The sequence below is a fragment of the Enhydra lutris genome, unplaced genomic scaffold, assembly GCF_002288905.1.
Source record: "Enhydra lutris kenyoni isolate GAN:26980312 unplaced genomic scaffold, ASM228890v2 scaffoldscaffold66, whole genome shotgun sequence".
NCBI lineage: Eukaryota > Metazoa > Chordata > Mammalia > Carnivora > Mustelidae > Enhydra > Enhydra lutris.
In genome coordinates this window covers 1,791,059-1,812,729 of record NW_019154150.1, presented here as the reverse complement: position 1 = coordinate 1,812,729, position 21,671 = coordinate 1,791,059, and the positions used below count along the sequence as shown (strand labels likewise).

The following is a 21,671-nucleotide window of genomic DNA, read 5'->3' as shown; positions in this document are numbered from 1 at the left end:
TTTCTGATGCATTTTAACACCACTGTTTCACAAATATGTCTCATATTTTTCAAAGCCTGGTTCGTTGCTGTTTTTATTGGTTGCATAATGCTATATTTATGTTAAATGTTTTCTTTCTTAAATTGCTCTAAATTAATTTTCCTTATGCAAGTAATCCATGAAGTACATCTTTTATGATACTGCTTCTTGCCTTGCTGGGAAAGGAAAGCCCTTCTCAATCACCCTCTTAACTCTATAGTCTCTGGCACAGAGGTATTGCTGCGTGTATGTGGTTTTATTTTTTGAAGAATGATGTTTATTTGTTGCTTTATTCAATTATAGTAGAAATGCATACTTGTGCAGAGTTAATACACCGTCACCTCCTGTTGAAAGTTAAAGTTTCCTAAAATTCTCTTCCCCAGAAAAGACCAATGTCAACAGTACGCTCCCCTACCCTTTTTTATCTACACACAGCATACACACGTGCACACACACAAACACGCATGCTCATACACATATTTAGGAATAAAAGGCCAAAATTGGCTTCTCTTACATGCACTGTTATGTTCATTTAACATGCAGTGGCATCTTCACCTGTGGCTTCTGTCTTCATGCACTGCTTTGTGATCCACAAAAAGGAGGTGCCATTGCTCTTTTTGCTATCCTGCACGATTGTCTTGCAGACTGTTCCGGGTGTTTCCAGCCCTGGGGAATGCTGCACAGCCCCTCCATGTGGGCAGTGTCATTAGGGCTATCTCTGACTGTCGGGGCGGCTGTTGGCTTGGCCAGTCGACCTGCAGGCACACTGCCATGTAGGCCTGAAGGGTGTGGGACCTAGGGGACGCGGGGCGGGGATGAGTGAGCACTGTGTGCGCCCAAGGGCCGGGTGCCGAGGAGCCGGGGCTGGGAGCCAGAAGGCTGGGGCCCTCCACCCACCGCCCGGCTCGGTGCCGCCAGCATCCGTGAACCAGGGCACGGCCCTCCCTCAGTGCTGCTCGGTGCCATCATTTTCCCCTCCCGTGACATACGACAGCGGGGAGTTGAGTGGTTTGTTTCATCTCTTCTTAAGAAAAAGTTAAATTTATAATCCCAGCCCCGACCTTCCTTGTAACTCATGTGCTCATCCTGTTAACTGGTTTAATATATGGCACCACTATTTCATTAAACAACATACAGGAATAATTAGTTCAGCAACGATGCCTCAGAACAAAAGCCCTTGATTTAGTTTAACTTTATAAGTTGCTCTCTTTTGATGTGCAAGAACACATCTGGGGTCTTAAAGAAAGCAGAAAGAAAAATAGAAGACGTTTAGTCAGGCTGGGGGTTAGGGTTTTCCAAGTGCGCAAGTAACCCTTTGGTCCCAGGCCTCGCTAGCACAGCGGGAGCCCTGTCATCGGCGCGCGCCACTGGCGTCGGGGACGAGGCCGGCCACAGTGGCCATCGCCAGCCCCGAGGAGGCAGTGCACCTTGCTCGCTCCCACACACACTCTGCTAGGTGTGCTCCCCCGGCCCAGGCCTGTGCCCCGTGCTCTCTGGGTGACTTCAGACTCTCATTCTGTTCTTTCGTTCACTCGGCCGACATTGACTTGACATCTGTTGTGTGCCAGACGCATGGCAGGCTCTCTGGATATAACTGGTGAACAGGACAAAGCCCCACCCCTGGAGCCGGCCTTCTGTCTGCCATCACAGTTCCTCCGTCTGCTCCACTTGCCCTCGCTATTTTCCCCTCCAGCCCTTTCTCCACATGTGCTACCTTGGGGGCCTTTCTGACTTTTATACTCCGTTACATCCCACCTCTGCATGACAGCGTCTCGTGGCCGCCTCCTGCCACCAGCCGAAAGTTTCAGCAACTTGGTGTGAGCTGTGGGGCGTTGCCCTGCCTGCCGCAGCCTCAGCGGCAGCCGCTCTTCCTCAAATGCTCTCTCCCTGCCTTCTGATCAGTGTGCGTCCTGCCCTCTTCATCCTCAGGGCCCCCGCACAAATGTCACTTCCTCCCTGCATTTCCTCTCCAGGTTCCCTACCAAATGGTAGCCATGGCTCCTTCCTTGCCACCCTGGGACAGTCCCCGCCACTGTTGTCAGGTGGAGGGAAGCTCAGGCAGCTGGAGGGTTCTGTCCTGTTCGTCCTCGTGTCCTTAGACCTGGCATAGTATAAGGCCTACAGCAGCCTCCTCCTCAAATGGGGCTGTGTGGCCTGGTGTGCCCAGCCTGGCCCCGGCACTTTCTGGTGGTTTGACTACCTGTGAGAGTCTGTGAGCCCTTGGCTCCTTGGCCCTAAAAGCTGCCTGGCAATCCCTCCCCCACGGACTGTTGGGAGTCAAGGGCATGCTTGGGAAGGGCCTCGTTGGATACCCGAAACACAATAGGTGCTCAAGAAGTGGTAGTGCTGTCCTTTGCAAAGGTTTTCTGGACTGAATTTCACACAGATTTTGTTTCAGTTGGGTTTTCAGAGCCCTGAGATTAGCTGAGTCAGATTAAGTGACTCTATCTCTGGCTTTTGGTTTCCAGGGAACCAGGTTTTGTGGCGGGCAGGCAGGTGTCCCGTGTCTGTAGGAGGCCAGCAGTTTCCCTGAGCTCCCTGTCACAGCACCCCCACCCCTGCCCTGCCACTTGATTTCCTCCCCACCCACCCCTCCTGCCCCACCTCACCCAGGACAGCGAAAGGCACAGGACACTATTCTCGCCCCCTCTACCAGCAAGGCCTGGTGGGAGGTGTTGGACCCTTCTTCGCCAGCCTCGCTGCAGGCATTTACTTAGCCTGGCTGGACCACAGCCAGTCTGTGGGTCGGCCCCTGTGCCAGGACCACCCTAGGCAAGATAGGCGAGAGCGGCCACCATTCTGCAAGTCAACATCACCTCTTTGGCCAGCATCCCCGCCCCTGCCGAGCCGTTCCAGTCTTCGCCCGTGAGGTTGTGGGCTATCTCCCGTGTGCTGTCCTCCTGTACAGCGCGTGTTCTGACAGGCACCACATGCATGGGCTGTCCGTTTGTGGCCACTGAGTGAGCCCTCTGGGCCAGGCACCTGGCAGGTACATCCGGGTTCTCACAGCGGCCGTGAGAGGAAGGTGGCATTTAACGCCTTTGTAGAGATGCTGAGGCCAGAGAGGCCAAATGACACGCCCCAGGTTCAACTCCGCGAGACGGGTTTGAAGCCAGGTCTGTCGGGTTATGAAGTTACCACTCTCAAGCCTACTCGGAAACTCTCTTCAGCCATCAAAAAGAAAAGCCTGGGGTATTTTCCCACCTTCCCACCTGGGACGTGTTTCCGTTGTAAATGCTGTTCCTGTTCCCGCTCTGTGTATTTTCCTAGGTCCGGGCCCCCCCCCCCACCACCCCTCAGCCCATTCTCTGTGGCTCCTGACCCTCAAGGCAGAAGCATCAGGCCAGCGGACAGGAGCCTGCTTACCCTGCCCGGCTCCCTCACCGGGGACAGCAGGCTTCGGGAGGCTCTCCTGTAATCTCTCTATCCACACAGCCCTCATTTTAATTTGCAAAATTGAACCCAGATCGAGAGCAGTAAAGCCAGAGGACGGTAAATATTCATGCCTCAGTGAGCGAGGGTGGCTCCATTACCGTTGTGAGATTGGGAGAATTACCTTGGGGATTATGTATATTCATGGGCCGATTTTTATTTGCGATAGAACATGACTCACATTGGCCTGTGTGTTACCCGTTCTACCCCAAACAGACTTTGCACAAAGCTTATGCCCTTAAGCTTCTGAAAGTCATCTCAAGTGGATTGCCCTCTCCTCCAGCTTCCTAGGAGACGGGTGAGAATAATAATCACTCCAGCACCCAACCAGGGGCTTCCTGTTTTTCTCTTGCTGCTATAAGACATGGTATTATTCTTGTGTCTGGGTTGCAGATGAGGAGACTGAAGCCAAGTCTTGTGCCGTGTGTTGTTTGTATAGCCGTCTCCCCATACCGGGCTGTTACCCTCTACCGCAAGCACTGTGTCCCGTTCTGTCCTGTGTGCCTGGAGCAGAGTGGGTGCTCAGAAAGTGCCTGCCGAGTCCATGCCCATCCTGTGGACCTGCTCTGCCACTCGCACCCGGACTTGGGACCATCTCTCTGGCGCCTAGTGGCACAGGTCTGGCTGCGGCAGGCACAGGGCTGGGTCTCCGTGCTTGGGGGCGTAGCTCACAATACCCGGGCCTCAGCACGAAGCAGGCTCAGCGGACCACAGCCTGCCACCTGTTTTTATAAGTAAAGTTTTTTGCTGATGGCTGCTTTTTTCCCAGAATGGCAGACTTGAGTGGTTTGCAGCAGAGGTGATCAGGGCAGGCAGAGCCTGAAATATTTACTGTCTGGCCTTTTACAGAAAAGTATGCGAGTCATGGTGCACAGGCCTCGAGGGAGGTGAGCAAACAGCTGCATTCATGTGGCTCTTTCGAATCCTCTCTTTGATTTCATGCTCATGTCAGTGAAGTCGGGGGGCTCATCCTCACTTACCAAGGATGAAATAGTCTAGTAGTAGTAGTGTGAGCGACTAAGCTTTACTGAGCAGTGTCTGCCCCTTACGATGCCACACTCATCGTTTCATGCGGGCTGTCTCCGTGTGACCCTCGCTCTGACAGAGCAGAGTTGGTCGCAGTGCGTCGCCTCGCCCCGGCCCTTAAGGTGGGTGGTTTGGAGCCGTGACCCAGGCACCGAGCTCAGGAGGAGCGGGGGTGGTGGGGAGCTCAGGTCTGGAGCTGGCAGAGCAAGAGTGATTTGGATTCCCTTTCTGCCCTGCATGCCCCCTCCTCCTGTGCAGTTCCTCTTGTCCGTCTTTGCCGGCCTACACCTGTCACCTTGTGGGAGCTCTGACTCTCTAGGCTGGGAGGGTGCCGCTTTTCCATCCCACCCTGGGACAGCTTATTCCCTGACATTTTCCCATAGTTCTCGCTTACACGTTTAAACTGATTTTCGTTAACCTTAACAACAGCCCCTAAACTTGTCAGATAATGGTTAATGTCGTTATCCTCCCCCCAACCTGCTTTCTGGGCGAGCACTTACAAATTCATAATAGCGTTTGGAGAAGAGCTTCTCTCAGCTCCGCATGAAAGGTATATATTGTTGGAGTCTGCACTTAGGAGTAGTGCGTGTGAGGTAAATCTCTCCAGATACCCGGGAAAACACTTGTCAGCCCCTAGCTTGGCCTTTGGAGTGATCCCTGGCATATGGAAACTGAAACTGCTGCCAGCCACCACACCTGCTCTGAGTCCCTTGGGCCACCCAGCTTCTTGGGGAGCTCCTCCCCAGGATGGCGTCTTAAGGGCCAGGTGCAGCAGCACTGAGGGCCTTCCATGTGCCTCGGCTAAGACCATTGGCTATCTGGCTCTGGCTGGAGTTCTTTGTGCAACGGCTGCTGGTGACTTGGTGATTGTAGCGCCTGGCCTGAGTATAAGAGCATTTGACCTTTGTTACCTGAAGTGCTGGAGCAATCGAACCTTCCAGATGCCATTTTCTGCAGCTCCCCCCACACTGACTCCCCCCATGCCGGGTCTTTTAATTTCCCTCTTTGAATCATAACAGCTCTTTCCTGAGTGATAGGGACTGTGCTTGGGCTTCACTCACGTCGTTTTGAGGTCTTGCCGGAGCCTTGCAGGCACTGTCATCTTCACTTCACAAACAAGGAAGCCGGGGCCCAGCGGTAAAGGGGACAGGCTCTCCCCTAGCTGGGAAGTGGCAGATCTGGCCAGCATGGTTCCCTGCGAAGCTGGAGCGCTTCCTGCCGCACTGGGAGCCACATAGGACTACCTTCCGAGGCCGGCCCCTGGGACAGATGCTGGGAGACAGGCATTCCCCTCAAAAATCCCTTGGATGATTGCCAGGTGGGATGCCAGCCCACCCCTCAGTAGGGTCGGCCAGGGTTGGGATGGTCACGTTCCTTCCGTGCAGTAGAAGGTGGGGGCTTGGACGGCAGGTGCGTATCTCCAGATGCCGGCACCTCCCTCGGCAGCGTGCAGGTGCTCGCGGGGGCTCACGGGCAGGGGCTCCCACCGCAGCTCCATGCGCTCTGGGGCCGGCAGTCAGCCAGTGAGTGCCTGAGCCTCTCGCCGCCCCTTTGAGCCTTCCCCGAGGCCCTCAAGCGCTCGCACCCCTTCAGTTGAGTGCCTCCCTCCCTTGTGCCTTGTTTGCTCCAGGGCCAGGGCGCTGGGACAAATGCCACTGTGTGCCACAGCCAGCGAGTGTGTTTCCATACGGGCAGTTAATTCCAAACTTTATTTTTATATTTAAAACAAAAGTGGATCAGGTGCCTGGGTGGCTCAGTTGGTTAAAAGAAACATGGATCTTTTACAGCCAGAACACAAAAATTTCCATGAATCTTAATGTATAAAATTTTAGGACTTCCAAGAGATTCTGTGCATCTAGCAGACAATTTTCAGGCAGTGCCCTCCATTTGCTCTCTGCAGTTAGGAAAGGCAGAAGCATGTCATGTTGTCTTCAGGGAATTGTGGGCACCTTGGCCTGCTGGCATCTCAGCAAGAGCCCCCCTCTCCCAAGGAATGGGGATTATCCTGGAGGCTCCAGGTCCTGTGGAAAATGCAGGCTTCCTGTGCGTCAGTGGGCTCCTTCCTCCATTGTGGAACTGAGAGCTTTCCCTAGGAGATCCCAAGGAGGAGGAAAGAAGGGTCTGGAGGGGGAAAGTTGCTCCTCTATTTTTGGACACCCAGCTCCTGGCCCATTCCATCCTGCTCTGCCTGATGGTGAGCTCCAGGGCCTGCTTGCTCATAAGCAGTACAAGGCTGTAGGCCCAGTGCCTTGGTCGGCCTGGCACACAGCAGAGCCTTCATCATTGTTGGTGGAATTAATTCTAGGTGATGTATTTAAGTTGAAAAATGGGATATTTGATGTTTGCCTTCAAAGTCTTTTTTCTTTTTCTTCATTCTACTACTGAAGACTAAAGACAAATTTGCGAAGCACAGAATAGTATACAGAAAACAGAAAGGAAGAAAAAATCTTTGGTATGGGATACCCTTCCCATTACTGTTTTAAGATTTCCAAACATGAGTCTGCCTCTCCTCCTTGGACTGACCTTATTGTGATTTTGTTTTGTCATTAGAAGGTGGCTTCATGACAGAAAGTGACAGAGGCCAGTCAGACACAGTTTTCCCTGTCACAGGCAAGGCCCAGCCCCAGACCTTCCCCACCTTCCCTGCTCTCTGTCTGAAGGTGGCCTTCTTCTGTCCTCCAAGGGGACCTGGGCTCCACTGCCACTACTGCCGCCCCTACGCAGTAGCCTCTGCCGACACCAAGGCATCCCGTGAGCACTTACCCAGGGCCGGGCCTCTGTGCTCTGCGCTTGGTTGTAGCCTGAGCTGTAGGCCACTGAGCTTGCCCTTCATAGTCAGGCCTTGCTAGGTTTGCATCCTCATTTCCCCATTTGTCACCGAGTAGCCTTCAGCAGGTTACCGACTCTGTGTTCTCATCTGTCCAGTGGCTGTGACGGCACCACCAAGCTGGCGGGATGGTCGTGAGGTTGGGTGAGAAAACACAGAGCAGCCATGGGATGCCTCCTGATACAGTCCAGGCCAGGGCGTGTGGCTGGGGAAGGAACCTGACGGTCTCTCTGCAGAGATGACACCTCGCTGCAGCCTGGTGGGATGGAGCCTTCCTTTTTCCTTCAACTGAGGTTTTTTAAAGCCTTTCCTCCTAAATCAAAGCAGCATGTAGTCACTCTGGAAATCTCTGTGCAGTATGAAGAAACTGGAAAACAAAACTCACCGAGAGGCCTATCACCAAGAGGCAACTGCTATTTACAGTTAAGGTTATATTTGAAGTATTTTTTATGCCTTGATTAGTTATCCAGTATTAGAGAGAGAGCATATTTCCGTGCTGATAAAATTGCCTCATGTATTTGATTACTTACATGAGGTCTCATCCTCTGTTCATTTAGCCATTTGTCTACTGTTGGGCAGCTGGGTCGTCACCGTCTTGTGGTTATCCTGAAGAAAAGTGAAGGGAATATTTTAGGGACCCATCTTTGCCTTCCAGAGAGTTTCCTAGGGGTGGGATTCTTAGATGTAAAATGGAGAAACAGCCCTTTTAGAAAGGTCTGGACCAGGGTGATCTCGGGTGGCCACGAGGGTTGTGGTTGTGAGCAGCGTGTCTTGGTCCCCAGGCCACTTCCTGAAGAGCAGGCACTTCCCTTTGGGCACCTGGGTGGAGCGAAGGTGGGTTGGCTCAGGTTGAGGACCAAACAGTTCAGTGTCTTCAGAGTGCCTATCTCTCAGGCCCGGCCTGGGGTCACCCCACTCCCCACCCCCACCAGCTGGCTCTTGGTCTGGGTGCAGCACAGAGCTGGGGTTGTTCGGAGCGGTCTCATCCCCCTTTGTGCCACTTTTCCCTTTTATTTTGTAGGAGCTTAGAACCTTGTATCATCTCTTTTGCCCTCCCCCTCCTGGCAGGTGGCGTGAGTATTTCCATAGGTTTTAGGAGAAATGAGAGTCTCCCATTCTGGGCCAGCTGCCACAGCCAGAGTCCCCCGTGTCTCCCCATGTGGAGAAGGGAGGTTGGGCCAGGTTTAGTTAGGGGACCTGTTGGCTTTGTGTCCTGCCGCTGTGGCTTCAGGCTGTGGCTAGGGAAGGCGAGACTCAAGTCTGGGGTTACAGAGCTCAGCGGGGAGACCCGGGAGTGTGTCTCTCATTCTCCTGCTGCCCCTCCTGCCCTGCCCACCTCCCCTTACCGCTCCTCCCGGCCCTGCACCCTCACAGAGTCTTGCTCAGAGCACACTGTCAGTCTTAGTTGAGTGAATTGATTGGAACCTGATTGTATTAAATTTAATTGACTAGAATGTCTGTCTTTTATTTTTGAAGAATTAATTTTTAATTATATAACCAGTTTATGAATGCCTGCATGTCCCAAAAGTGAAACTTTCCGCTTAAGGGGAAAGGGCCCATTCTGTCATACCCATCCTGGCCTCCAGTGTAGAGGAGACCCCTGCTAATTCTTCTGAGTATATCCTAAACCCTTTTTTATGCAGTACAGATATTTACGTGAAAGTACATGATACCATTTTGTAAATGTAACATGTCATGTGGTTTTTGCACCTTTTCTGTTTCTGCCCAGTATTGGCCTCCCCTGTCACTACAGACAGAGCCTGGCCAATGTACGCATTTGTGAGTATGGACATTTCATATTGGCTGGTGCCATGTGCCATGTGCCGTGGATGGGCTCTGGCCCACTGCCCAGTCTACATGGAGGTCTCGTGCTCACGTGCATAGGTTTCTTCCCTGGGAGGCATCCGCATGTGAGAACCCCAGCCTTGCTTTTCCTGGAACTCCATTGCACGGCCTATTCCCGAATCCCTTCTGTATTGGCAGGCCCTGCCTCATCAGGACAAGCTGCACAGATGGGAAGAAGGGGCCCCTGCCCCCTCAGAGCCCTGCCCCAGCATCAGCTTCATCTTGTTTTGAACCCCACCCCGTAGAATTCTGCCCACACCTCCCGGCACCTCCTTGTACTTTCCTCACAACCCCTTCCCCATGCCATTCCCTCTCCTAATCTTGCTTGCACGGCATCATCCCTCAAAATCCGACCCAGACATCACCCCTCTCTGCCGGCCCCCTGAGCCCCTCTCGTGGCACTCAACACACTGTGTTCGAAGTAGTGCTTTATATACCTGCTCCCCACAGTGAATGTGGCATCCTAGAGGGCAAAGACCGTGGCTTCCCTCATGTCCCCGTTGTCAAGCACGGGGCCTGCCTGCCAGCAGGGGCTACTAGTACGTGTGTTGCGGGAATGCAGGTGGCAACGTTGGCAGACCTGGAAGGGTGCCACTGTGAAAGGTGCATTAAGTAAGCAGGAGCAGAGGCTCAGAGTGAGCTGGCACATAGACGCGGAAGGAGGCCAGGCTGGAGTGGAGGGCTGGGCTGAGTGCCAGCCAGAGGGATGTGACACCTAGAGCCTGGGCAGGCTTGAGCAAGGGCATTGTAGGACCCAGGCTCTCTACCAGGGGGCTGGCCTGGCAGACACATGGGGAAGGTTGACTGTTGGAGGAGTCTGTGTTGGAAATGGGGACCAGGAATGGGAAGAAACTATAGGTATGGGGCAGGAGTATTCTAGGATTTGCTACTTATGGGCAATGGGAACTTTTAAAGGATGAGGAAGAAGCCAGAGTCCGAAGTTTGGACAATGAGTTGGGGCTGGGGCCACCACATTCACTGAGGACTTGGCACTCTCCAGCTGCTCCATTAGATAGCGGGTGCATGCCACCTCCTTAAAGCTTTCACAGAAGCCCGGTAGCCTAGGATGTATTAGCTCCGTTTTACTGATGAAGAAACTGAGACTTGGAAAGGTCATGAAACTTGCCCAAAGCTCAGAGATAGAACACAGGGCCTGGTGTACTCACCAGGAGCAGGGGTCATGGGGCAGGGGGAGTACTCACAGAGGGCTGAAGGAAAGGGGAGCCTTGGGACCCACCCCTTTGAGACCCAAGCCTGTCTGGTTCTCTGTGCAGGCCCACACGCACAGGTGCGGTCACGCTTAGTTCTCCGCATACGGCTTTTCTGAGCCCTGCCCTGAAGCCAGAGCTGGCTCCCTTGGCTTGCCTCCCAAGGATTCCTTACCCCCCAAAAAGCCCAGGGATGTCATTAAAAACAATTAAAGCCCCAGTTGTATGGAAAACAGAAGACTCAAACATTGGTGTAATTCAATTTAAAGTTTTATGGGATGACAAATGCGTGGAGGGTGGCTGGGAGGAGGAGCATAAAGCTTCCTGGCAGGCCCCTTGTCACTTTTACGGTTCTCCATTGTTGCAGCGACTGGGAGGTTCATAACTGGGGTTTGTTGGCAAGGTTGCTGTGGAGGAGCAGGGGCCTTTGCTGGGCCATGTGGTAGGAAACCAAATCCGTTCCCTTCCTCCCTGGCTGCCCTCCATGTGGCAGGCACCCTGTGGGGGACCAGAGGTAAGCAGAATAAACCCAGCCTATGCACGGGCAGCTGTCTGTGTGGCACGGGGGCCCCGTGGAAAACAACAGAACACACAGGCACATGGTGGCAATGACCATAAGGTGCTGCGAGTGCCATGAGGAACAGCGTAGGGCACTCCAAGGCCCTGAGCGGGCGACCCAAGCTGGTCTGGGTGGGAGAGATGTGCAGGTGGGGAAGGTGCACGTGGGCCCTGCTGGGGGTGGGAACTTGACCTGAGCACCCCGGGGCCAGGAGGAAAGCCGGAGCAGGCAGACATGCACACAGCAAAAAGCCCCATTCCAACTCTGACCCTAGAATTGGGTCTTTGCAGGGGGTTAGTTCTGTGGGCCCTCAGGCTCCTGAGATCCTCTTTTCCTTTTCATATAGGGCATTCCTTATTTCTTAGCAGGGATCTCGGAAAGGAAGTTCTCCTTGGCTCCCTCCCCTCTTTCACCAGGGGACAGCTGGTCTCTTGTTGAGGCCCCAGTGGCATTTTTGCGCAGAACAGATCCCACCTCCGGTCAGCCAGGTGGGAGACACCACCAGGTGGGAGGGGAAGTGTGTCGAGTACTGCCAGGACTACGTTTCCTGGCACCGGTGCTCAGGGGGCAGGGAGCCCAGGAGGAGAGCCAGCATGGTGAGGAGGGGCCTCCCCAGACCTCCTGCCCCTCATCTCTTCCCCGCCCCTCCTCCAAGAGCCATGTGGGCTCAGGAGCATGTCCATGAAGCCCCTGGGGCCTGGCAGGGTCTCAGTAGACAAGGGGCTTTCACAGTTTATCTCAGGTGAACTAGAAGCAGGAGAGACTCTGAGGAAGCCTGGCCCTAGAAATGCACATAAAGACAGCAGTGGGACACCATGCCTAATCCAGCAGCCTGGCAACAGTTAAAAGCCTGCGGTACCAAGTGCTGGCAAGGGTCTGCACTGCCTGTGTGGGTAGAAGCTGCCCACTTCAGAAAGCAGTCATTGAGACCTGGTGACACTGGACTGTGGCCCCCACGCCAGCCTTCCACCCAGATAGCCATGCTAGAAAAACGCTGCGCGTTTGGAAAGGGCCACATGTACAGGAGGTTACTCAACATCATCTCTTGCAGCAAAAACAGCAACTCGTGTCCATCAGTGAGGGCATGGGTAAAAGGTGGGAGCTTTCCTAGAAGAAATACTGCACAGTAGTCAAAAAGACATTTACAGAGATAGCAGCATCTCTGTCTAGATAGATACATGCTAAATAGATACAGAGATGGGGGTCTCTCTTTCCCAGGATGATTGGATATCAGAAACATAATACAGAAGGAAGGAGACAAGTGGGAGTGAAGCAGTACACACGCATGGGACAAAGTGTATAAAATAGAAGGATGAAAGTAAGTGCAGGGAGTCGAGGAGGAAAATGGGACTAGAGGTCTTTAACTCGCTGTCAACGTGAAGCCCGAGAGACAGGATCTTAGCAGTCAGTCTCAGGTGGTGGGAACACAGGTGGTTCTGATGTCATCTGATTCTCCGTACCTTTTGGGATGGTTTCCATTTCTCTAAAAAACAAGTGGGTGAGAATGGAGTCCCCAGGATGCATGTGGTGCTGTCTTCTCGCAGTCCCAGAGGTGGTGCCGGGGGAGCTGGGGTCGGTCCCAGCAGGGGAGGCGCTGGCAGCCCCCGGGGGCCCACACCGCCCTCTCCTTGTGCAGAGGCCAGAGTTTGGCTTTTTGTACGAGATGCAATTAATGCATTAGGCAGGGGTGGGATGAGGGGGATGCCTTATCTGTCCCCAGCCTAGCTCGAAGAAGAGGGAGAAATAAGAGCAGCCAAATTGAAACCTTATTAAACAAAATTGGTTAGGTCTGATGGAGCCAAACCTAGACTGATCTTTAAAAGCTTATTTCATTTTTCCCCCTCCGGTCTGAACCTCTTTGAATTGAAGTAACTGATCCTGCTGTAAGCTTATTAGTGTCAAACCTTGTGTGTTTCTTTTCCTCTCCGATTTACATTTTATTAAGTAATGATGAAGTTGCAAGGCCCCGACCCTCGCCTTTGGCACAGCCAGGAGCTTCCAGGCTCATTAGTGGAACAAAAATGGATAATAGAGGTCCAATCTCATTACAGCCAGGACCATTATTATAAAAATCTCTGCACATCAGAAAAACTGCTAAGCACAGGCTATTGTCCACTCCTGTCAAGCATCTGTTGATTCTGTAGAACGCCGAGCAGGCCCTAAACACTGCTGTTCCTCTGCAGTGTATTCTGATATCGTTGGGCCCCTCCATTTCTTACCCCGCACAAGGAATGCTGCCAGAGAACTGCCTGCATGTGAGGGAACCTCAGTGCAGTGACTGTAACTCATTTAGACTTCCATGGTGGTTTTTCTGGCAAGATCTAGTGAAAGAACTTGGGTTTTCCTGGCAGGTAGATCTGGATGCTGTGGATGAATGTCTTAACCTCTAGGGACCTCAGTTACCTTGTCTCTAAAATGAGATCGTTGTTAGCCACCAAAAAGGCTGCTCAGGTCTGTAGAGCATCACGTGTAGGTATCCAGCCAATGTCAAGTGTCTCTCTGTGCACCTTCTGTACAGCTCATGGGGTAAAATCGTGAAATCCAGCATTAGCTGGGTACCACTCTTCCATGCAGGGTGCCATGAAGAGCAGAGATAAACGCTCTGTGCCTCCCACCTTGAGTAATTTCTTTGGGAGGTTTTCAGTAGGCTCCAAGACAGAGACCAGGTCCTTCTGAGTATAGCACCCCACAGAGTCCTCAGGATGCTGGGTAACTGCACTTCAGATGCTCAGGAGACCAGGAGGGGTAACTGAGCGTGTCAGGCCTGGGAACACACAGAGGGTTCCTTTGCCCTCCCATCTACTCCATCGGCAGACAGTTACGTAGTGTCTGTCCCCTGCCGAGCACCGTGCTACCCAAACCTAGACACGCCGGTGGCTAGGAGGGAGCAGAGCAGTTGAAAAGTCAGGTCTGAGACTGTCTGCCATGCTTGGCCAGGAGGAGGCTGTTGCTGACTGTGGCCAGGGCAGTCGTAGTAGCCTGGGCAGGGGGAGGGAGGGACTGAGCTGCCCCTGTCCCCACCACTCCCAAGTCTCAGGGCAGGCTGACTTCTCCTCACCTTCCCTCCACCCTGAGCAGGGTCCTCTCACAGTGGATTCTTCCCTCTCTCCCTTCCCTGGAGCCATCCTTCTGGTTCTCACCACATGGGCATCCCCATCATGGGTACTCCAGACCTGAAGCAGCCTGACAGGGTAGGGCTGCTCTGCCCACAGCGCCAGCTGCCCAGGCATAGTTTCTGCTCAGCTGGTCTGGGCACCGGGCTGCAGGATGTCAGGCCTTCCTTGCAGTCCCCGCATTCATTGTCCCAAGTCTCAGCCTCTTTGCTCTGTGACCTTGGAGACATCCAAAACCTCTGTCTCTTCATCCATAAAATTGAATGTAAAAATATTGACCTGCCTCATAGAGTTTTCATGAAGAATAACTGACCCAGATGATGGTAAAGCCTCTTTGTTAGTCAGAAAAGGCCAAACTGCTTAGCAAGCATGAACTTGAGTTTTAAAAATTGTTTGCTTGCTTGATGTATTCCTTCCTCCCTCTCTCCATGGGTCCATCCTCCCTTCCCCAGAAGTACTTGGTGCCAGAACGCAGGGAAGGGCAAGAGGAAGAGACGCGGCAGCCACCGTCCCCTGTCTGAGCTGAGCTCAGGGAATGGGCTGGCCTGGCGGTCCCACACACAGACGCCTCCCTGCTCTGCCACCTGCCTTCTTCGCGGCTGTCCTAACTGTGCCCCACCAGAGTGACCTGAGTCCCTTGGAGAGGCTTGGAAGGCTCCTTCCCCTGGGTGATCTGGAACATCCCAACCCCTAGCTAGCCTTGGGGCCAGCCCTGCTCCCATAGCATGGCTGTGTACCTCCGTGCACCTTTTTGGAGCTATGCATCCCAGACCCAGACTGGAACTCCCTCGAGGGCAGGGACAGTGCCGCACCCATCCGTGGCTGCTCTCATTCATTCCACAAATGGGTGTCGAGGGTGTCCATATGTCTGGCACTGTGCTGGGCACTGAAGATAGACACAGAAGTTAAAATAAAAACAAAGCCCTCACCCTCGCCCTCATGGAGGTTAGAGTCCAGTGTGGGATAGACAGTCAGTAAACAAATATGTGATACGTCATGTAGCGACGAGTGCTATGAAGAAAAGTGAAACAAAGAAAAGACAGGGATGGGGAGCTCTTATCACGGAGTCAAGGATGGGCTCTGAGAAGGAAACATTTGAGCGGACAAGAAGGAGACAAGGAAAAGAGAAATAGGGCATCTGAGGGAGGAGCATCCCAGTCAAAGTCACTGGCATGTGTGAAGACCCTGAGGTACAAGCACACTTGGCATGTTTCAGGAGCAAGAAGTAAGAAGGCTCATGTGACTGAAGTGACGTGAATAGAGGCTGCAGAGGAACTGTAGCGAATAAAGTCAAGAGAAATGACAGGACCCGACTGTAGGACCTTGGGGTCCTAGCAAGGACATTAGTTATACAGAGGGAGATGGGAAGCCAGTAAAGGGCTTGGAGGCGAAAGTGCAGAGTCCTGTCTTAGGTTTAAGCTGCTCTGTGGGGAACAGGCTGCCGGGGAAGGGGCAGTTATCAAAGCCAGGTGGGCCTGGGACGAGCATGGGCAGGGGTTGCAGAGAACCAGGCTTGGGCACTGGCCCTGTTTGGAAGGTGAAGCCTGTTAGAGCACCCAATGGCTGGGTATGTGTACGAGTCAAGGTGGACCCAAAATTTTCACACAAGCAGCTGGAAACACACAGCTGCCGTTTCTGAGACAGAAGGAAGGAGAGGAGTCTTAGATGTGGGAGGCTGGAGGTACCTACCAGACCTCCAGGTGGAAAGGCTAGAGGCAGGTGTGTGAGTCTTCCTTTCCCAGCCCCTGACATCCCCCTCCAGCCTCCACCTCTCCTGCAGCTCCGACCTCTGTGCTCACCTCCTGCCAGCTGCCTCGCAGGCCTCTCCCAGGCCCGGATCTCTCAGCCACCCCTCCTCACCGCAGCGCAAGGCTGTTCCTCCAGCTGGGACCGGGGAGTCCTCATGTGCCCGTGTTTCTGTCGTCCCCACATCCAGTCTGTCAGCACACCCCAGCATGGTATTGCATGGTTCCTTCCTTGCTTTCCCTCTTTCCTTTCTTATTTCTCCACACCGTGTAGCCAAAGTGACCTTGTCAAAGCGCATGAGAGCACATGTCATTCCTCTGCTCAACCCCAGGCCCCCACTACCACTGGGGGGCTTCTAGTGTCCTCATGGTGAAGGTGGTGGGCCCATGTCTCCAACCAGATGCCACCGCCCTCGACCTCCACCCCTCCAGCCAGCCCACTGCCTTTCAGTCCCCCCCCCCCCCCACCCCACCGCAGCTCACGTTCTTTCCTACCTCAGAGCCTCAGACCTGCTCTGCTCTTCTCTCTGCCCGAAGCCCCTGTGGCTGGTTTCTTCTACTCCTCTGGTCTCCTCTTTAGTGCCACCTCCTCCGGGGAGCCCTCCCCGTTGACACAGAAAGGATTGCATCACCCAGTTACTCTCTCCCATAGGACCTCGCCCGTGGTTTTGTAATCTGCACTTCAGTTGATGACTTTATAAGCTGCCCCACACACACCTCTTCCCCGACCCCCAGCGGTAGACTCCAGAGTCGGTTCTGCTCACCCTGTATCACTGCAGGGCCTACGCCTGGTCCATGAGAGAGGCTTGATAAACACGTGTTGAGTGAATGCCCTCTGCCACTCAACTTGAATATCAGTAAATCCGAGTGAGCTGTTGAGTAGATGGATGGACTCTCTCAAAGTTGGCCCATAAATGAAAGGAAAGCCTGTTTTTGGTTTTTTTTCCCCCGTTCTGGAGTTGGCAAAACTTCTTCCCCGTATTTTTGGTGTCCTCCATGGTCTCTTACATTCTTGAAGTCTGTCTTATAGAACGGGGGCTTGTCGGCGAGTCCGTGTGCTGATGCGGCTGCACGCCCCCACCAGAGCCCACAGTCGTGCCTCGCCGCCCTGTCCCCATCTTTATCTGTTTCACAATTTCCTGTCTGGGCCCTTGAAATCTTGATTTGCACAGTTATTTGTCTTTCTGCTCTTCACGGTGCCCTCTTAAGGCATTCTTTATTATTTCAGTCCTAAGAACGCGAGCCCCGTTGAAAAGAACATGCTTTTAATGAAGCCTGCTTGGAGATGGACTTGCTAGTGGGGGTGGGGGCCGACAGTCGGGGATGGGGGGGCTGCGATCCCGGGGAGCATCTGAAACACCAAGAGCTCACTCAGGCCCTGGCGCTCTGGAATCTCTGCTCCATGCTTTCTTTGCCATGGGGGGCATTTCTCTTCCAGAATGAGATGCAGCCATTCTCTTTGGATGGCCTGGGGATTTCACTGGGTCTCCATAAGCAGCGTCTGTCAGCCGCCCTTTACATTAGGCCCCAAGATGCAGCCATAGGAACCTGGATTTAAAAGGGGGAAATAAGCAAGTCTGATAGGCAAATATTAAGAAATCTGGCCATGACAGATGTTGGAGAAGACACGGATCCATCAAGAGTCTCTGGCATGTAGCTGGATGAGTACACTGGTACTTTCTTTATTTAGAAGACATGAGCCCTCACTCACCCCTGACCCAGAAGTTCTGGCCCAGGGCCCCTGTCTTCCAGAACCTTCCCTGTGCTGTGCATCAGGCAGGATTCTGGTTTGAGAGGGAATTCATTGCATCATTTTCCAGCAAAAAAACTGGACACGACCCAGGTGCGCATCGACAGGAAGCCAAATGGGTGGGGGTCTGTGTGTGCTGTGTGACATACAGCATCAGCAGCAAATGAGCTGCAGGTGTAGGCGGCACGGGCACAAACTCCCAAGTTCAAACACTCAGAAAACAAAGCGAAGTATTGATTAGGCATATGTACTACATATGTAGTGAGCCTCCGCACAACCGTGTACACGTATATCTAAAAAGAAAGGAATGCCATACACCAAATTCAAGAGAGTGGTTGCCTCCAGCTGGGAGGCGGGCAGGAGACCTAGGTGGGGGAGGAGCACAGAAGGACAGTGAAGTTATCAGTGATGTTTTAGTTCTCAGGGTGGACGATGGGGCCCTGGATATTTACTCTGTCGTAATTTAAGAATGTGGAGGCACAGACTGTAGAACCATGAAGCAGCGATGGCAACACAGGAATTCAGCTTCAGAGCAGGCCAAGCAGAGTAACCAGCTCGGTCTGGAGTGAGCAGGGAAGCTGTTCCAGGAGGTCTCCTGAGATGAACAGGAATTTCAGGTGGAAGAAGTCCCAAGGAGAAGGGTCCTCACAGGCAAAATGCACATGTGGTTCTGTATGTAGGGAATTGTTCAAGCTGCCCCTGGTTGTGGCTTCGGGTGTTGGGAGAATGTGGGGAAGGCCATGCGGAGAAGCCAGGCAAGCAGAAGTCCTTGATGGGGCAGCCAAGGGGGCGTTAAGAGCCCCTGACCTTCCCTGAGCAGCTTCCCCAGTGTGGGGGGTGGGAGGGCGGCAGCCAGGGGGCTGATTCCCTATAGAATTTCACATGACCGGAGGCTCTGCCTGCTCACAACAGCTACGCCCAAAAGGTATGAAAGTAGTGATGTGAAGAGGGGAGCCCGTGTAGTGGTCGGTGCCAAGGGAATTGCATCATCCGACGTGTTTTAGAAAGCTGGCCTGGAGAAGGGAGACGGGTGGGATGGGAGCCAGAGGACAGCTCACCGGGCAGCTACAGGCTTGGGGTGGGTGGCGGGGGGGAAGAGCTGTGATTTGGGGCCTGCCTTGCTGGACAGACGCTTAGTGTAAGATAATATTCTCTGGTTACTCTGAGGTGCATTCCTGAAAATCTTAGTTTCCCGTTGCCCTTGTAGACCATTTCAGAGATGTTTTATGTTTCTCTTTGATTGATCTTGGCTGTGGCTTTTGACACCACACTTCTCACTTTCTCTGCCCCCTGACCTCTTGGTTAGGTAGTTAATGATCTTTAAACAAACACTTGAGTATTATGGCTCTCCAGGAAAGGGCCTGGCCTCCTGCGCCCAGAGCAGCTCAGCATTCTCCCTTTATCCAAGGAGAAAATGAGTGCTCCACACACCCGGGCTTTGCAGATGGGGGTGCTCGACAACCTGAAAGCCAAAGTGTCTTTAACTGAGCCAGTTTCGATGGCAGGTACTCTGAAATACGTTACCCATTCCTTTGCTGTGCTAAGCGTGATCTCATCTCTCCGACAGTGGATCTTAGTAGGAATGTTCATTGATTTACGCAAACATTTATTAGAGCCTTTCCTATGTCTGTTCCTGATTTACGAACTGTGGGTGCAGAAATCTGCCTGGTGTAGTAGTTGGTGTGGTGGTTTCCAGAGATAAGATCAGGTTACTCCTTTGCCTAAACTCCTCTGCCACTTCCAGCTTGCCCTCTCCTCCCTGCCCTCCCTGCCTTCCCTGCTGCAGCCCTCCCGCCTCTTTGTTTATTTCTCAGACCCACAGAGCCTCCATCCTAGGCCTGTACATTCATTAGTTTCCCTGTTCAGAACTCTCTTTTTCTGGACCTTCACATAACTTCTTATAATCAGGTCTTAGCTGAGTCATCACCTCTATAGACATCTTCCCTGGCCACCGCTCTGAAAAGCCAGATCTCCCCTTACACGCTAGCCCTTCTCTATATATTTTATATATGTATACATATTATATGTAATATAGTACTCTATTATATGTATAGAATTATGTTAGTTATATATTGACAAACAAAGCTTCATAATTGTATCAGCACAAACTTAATGTTAATGTATTTGTAGTTCTGTTGCTGTTTCTCACTCTGTTCCCACCACCAGAACAGTCCCTGTCACACTGTAGTCCCTCATTTTGACCTGCCCTGGAGAAGCGCACAGGCTCGTGGGCAGATCGGCACAGAATAGGCAGTGACAGCAGAGCAGGCTGTGTATGACTCAGAGGAGCTTGGAGTCGCACCAAAGAGAGAGGGACAGACCCTACCCACTGTGGGTCAGGGTAGACTTTCTAGAGCAATGGGGTTTGGCCTGGGCTTTCAAGGACAAATGGCCATAGTTTGGCAGGTTGAGGACCTGGGGGAGCCATTCTGCATGTGGTGACAAGCCTCTACAGAGGGCTGAAGGCAAGAAAGTGCTGGAATGGGGTCTGGGGTGGAGCAGTGACTAGAGGGACAGAGGGAGCTAAGGTAGCTGAGGATTTGGCTGCCGTGACCACCACCTGCATCCTGGACCAGGGGACCCCGCGAGCCTCATGTTTGCAGGGTGGAGCTTGTTCTGGACAGGGGGAGTCTGAGCTCCCCAGAACTCTTCTGGGGTGCCATGCCCGGGGCCGGGTTGGTGTTGGCAGTCCTGGGATGGGGACTTCTCCAGCTGGAGGCCCTCCCCACCAGCCTCAAGGCTCTTCGTTTCCTGAGTTTTCTCTTTTGCTGCCCCCCAGGTGGTGAAGAAGGTGAAGTCCATGCAGATGTTTCACATGCCTGTCACCTCAGCCATGCAGGGAGACCGCCTGGGCATTTGCGTCACCCAGTTTGACCCCAAGCTGCTGGAGCGCGGCCTGGTGTGTGCCCCCGAGTCCCTGCACACTGTCCACGCAGCCATCATCTCTGTGGAGAAGATCCCATATTTCCGGGCGCCCCTGCAGACCAAAGCCAAGTTCCACATCACGGTAGGCCATGAGACAGTCATGGGCCGGTTGATGTTCTTCAGCCCTGCCCCCGACAGCTTTGACCACGAGCCTGTGCTGGACTCCTTCGACTTCTCTCGAGAATACCTCTTCCAGGAGCAGTACCTAGAGAAGGATTTGGCATCAGTGGGGACGGACAGTGATGAGACTGACAAGAAGACGGGCCAGGCCGCCGAAGGCCGCTGCCCACGGCAGCAGTGGGCCCTTGTGGAATTTGAGAAGCCTGTCACCTGCCCTCGGCTGTGCCTGGTGATTGGCTCCAGGCTAGATGCGGACATTCATGCCAATATGTGCCGGCTGGCCTTCCACGGCGTCCTGCTGCACGGCCTGGAGGACAAGGACTATGCTGAGAGCTTCTTGCCCAGGCTGAAAGTGTATAAGCTGAAGCACAAACATGGCCTTGTAGAACGGGTAAGCAGTCCATCATCCTGACTTGTCGGGCCCGGGTGGCCGGGATGGACATGTTTGGGGTCCATGATGAGAGCCAGGAAGACCTCAGAGGCCTCTGGTCCCAACTTCTAAGGTTTTAAAACAAGGAAACTGAGGCCCAGAGTGGCTGAGTGGCCTGCATTCTCCTAGCCCTCAGTCATAGAGCCAGGGCCTGCACCAAGGCAGGGGAGCCCCACGGCACCTGCTCCTGTCTCCTTCAGGGGTGGAGATGGCTGTGTAGGGCAGAGCAGCCTGGGCCCTCACGCTAACTGTTGCAGACAGCAGCATTTCGCCTGGGCCGGAAGCCAGTGTTGTCAGTGGCCTCCTTGAGTTCCAGGTAAGAGGCTGGGCCTTGCCCCTCCCAGCCTGATGACCAGGCCCTTGCTCTCGTGTCCTCAGTAGGAGCTGAACCTTCATCAGGCAGGGTGGCTGCTGGGTCATATCAACAGAGGGAGCATGGCTGGTCCTTGTAGGGCAGGCCTGGGCAAGTGGGTCCTTAGCCTGTGGGGTGGGGCCTGGCCAAGCAGGTCCTCAGCCTGTGGGGTGGGGGGTGTGGGGAATGATGGTGGCAAGGAGTGTCAGAGGGCAAGAGGTGGGAAGGTACAGGAAGGGGACACAGTGGAAAGGGGACACAGTGGGAGGCCTGGGCTGCTGGCTTCCTAAGGTTTCAAGGTGTCAATACTGGATACAGGTC

General features: G+C 53.4%; 1 protein-coding gene across 1 annotated transcript in view; it reads left to right on the top strand.

Moving 5' to 3' along the window:
- The window catches only part of LOC111159079 (eukaryotic elongation factor, selenocysteine-tRNA specific), a 248,509-nt gene that overhangs the window by 165,182 nt on the left and 61,656 nt on the right, over window positions 1-21,671 (top strand). Inside the window, exon 5 of the mRNA XM_022521467.1 lies at window positions 20,303-20,959. Within this exon, the coding sequence (XP_022377175.1) occupies window positions 20,303-20,959 (657 nt within the window). The remainder of the gene's footprint in view (window positions 1-20,302; window positions 20,960-21,671) is intronic.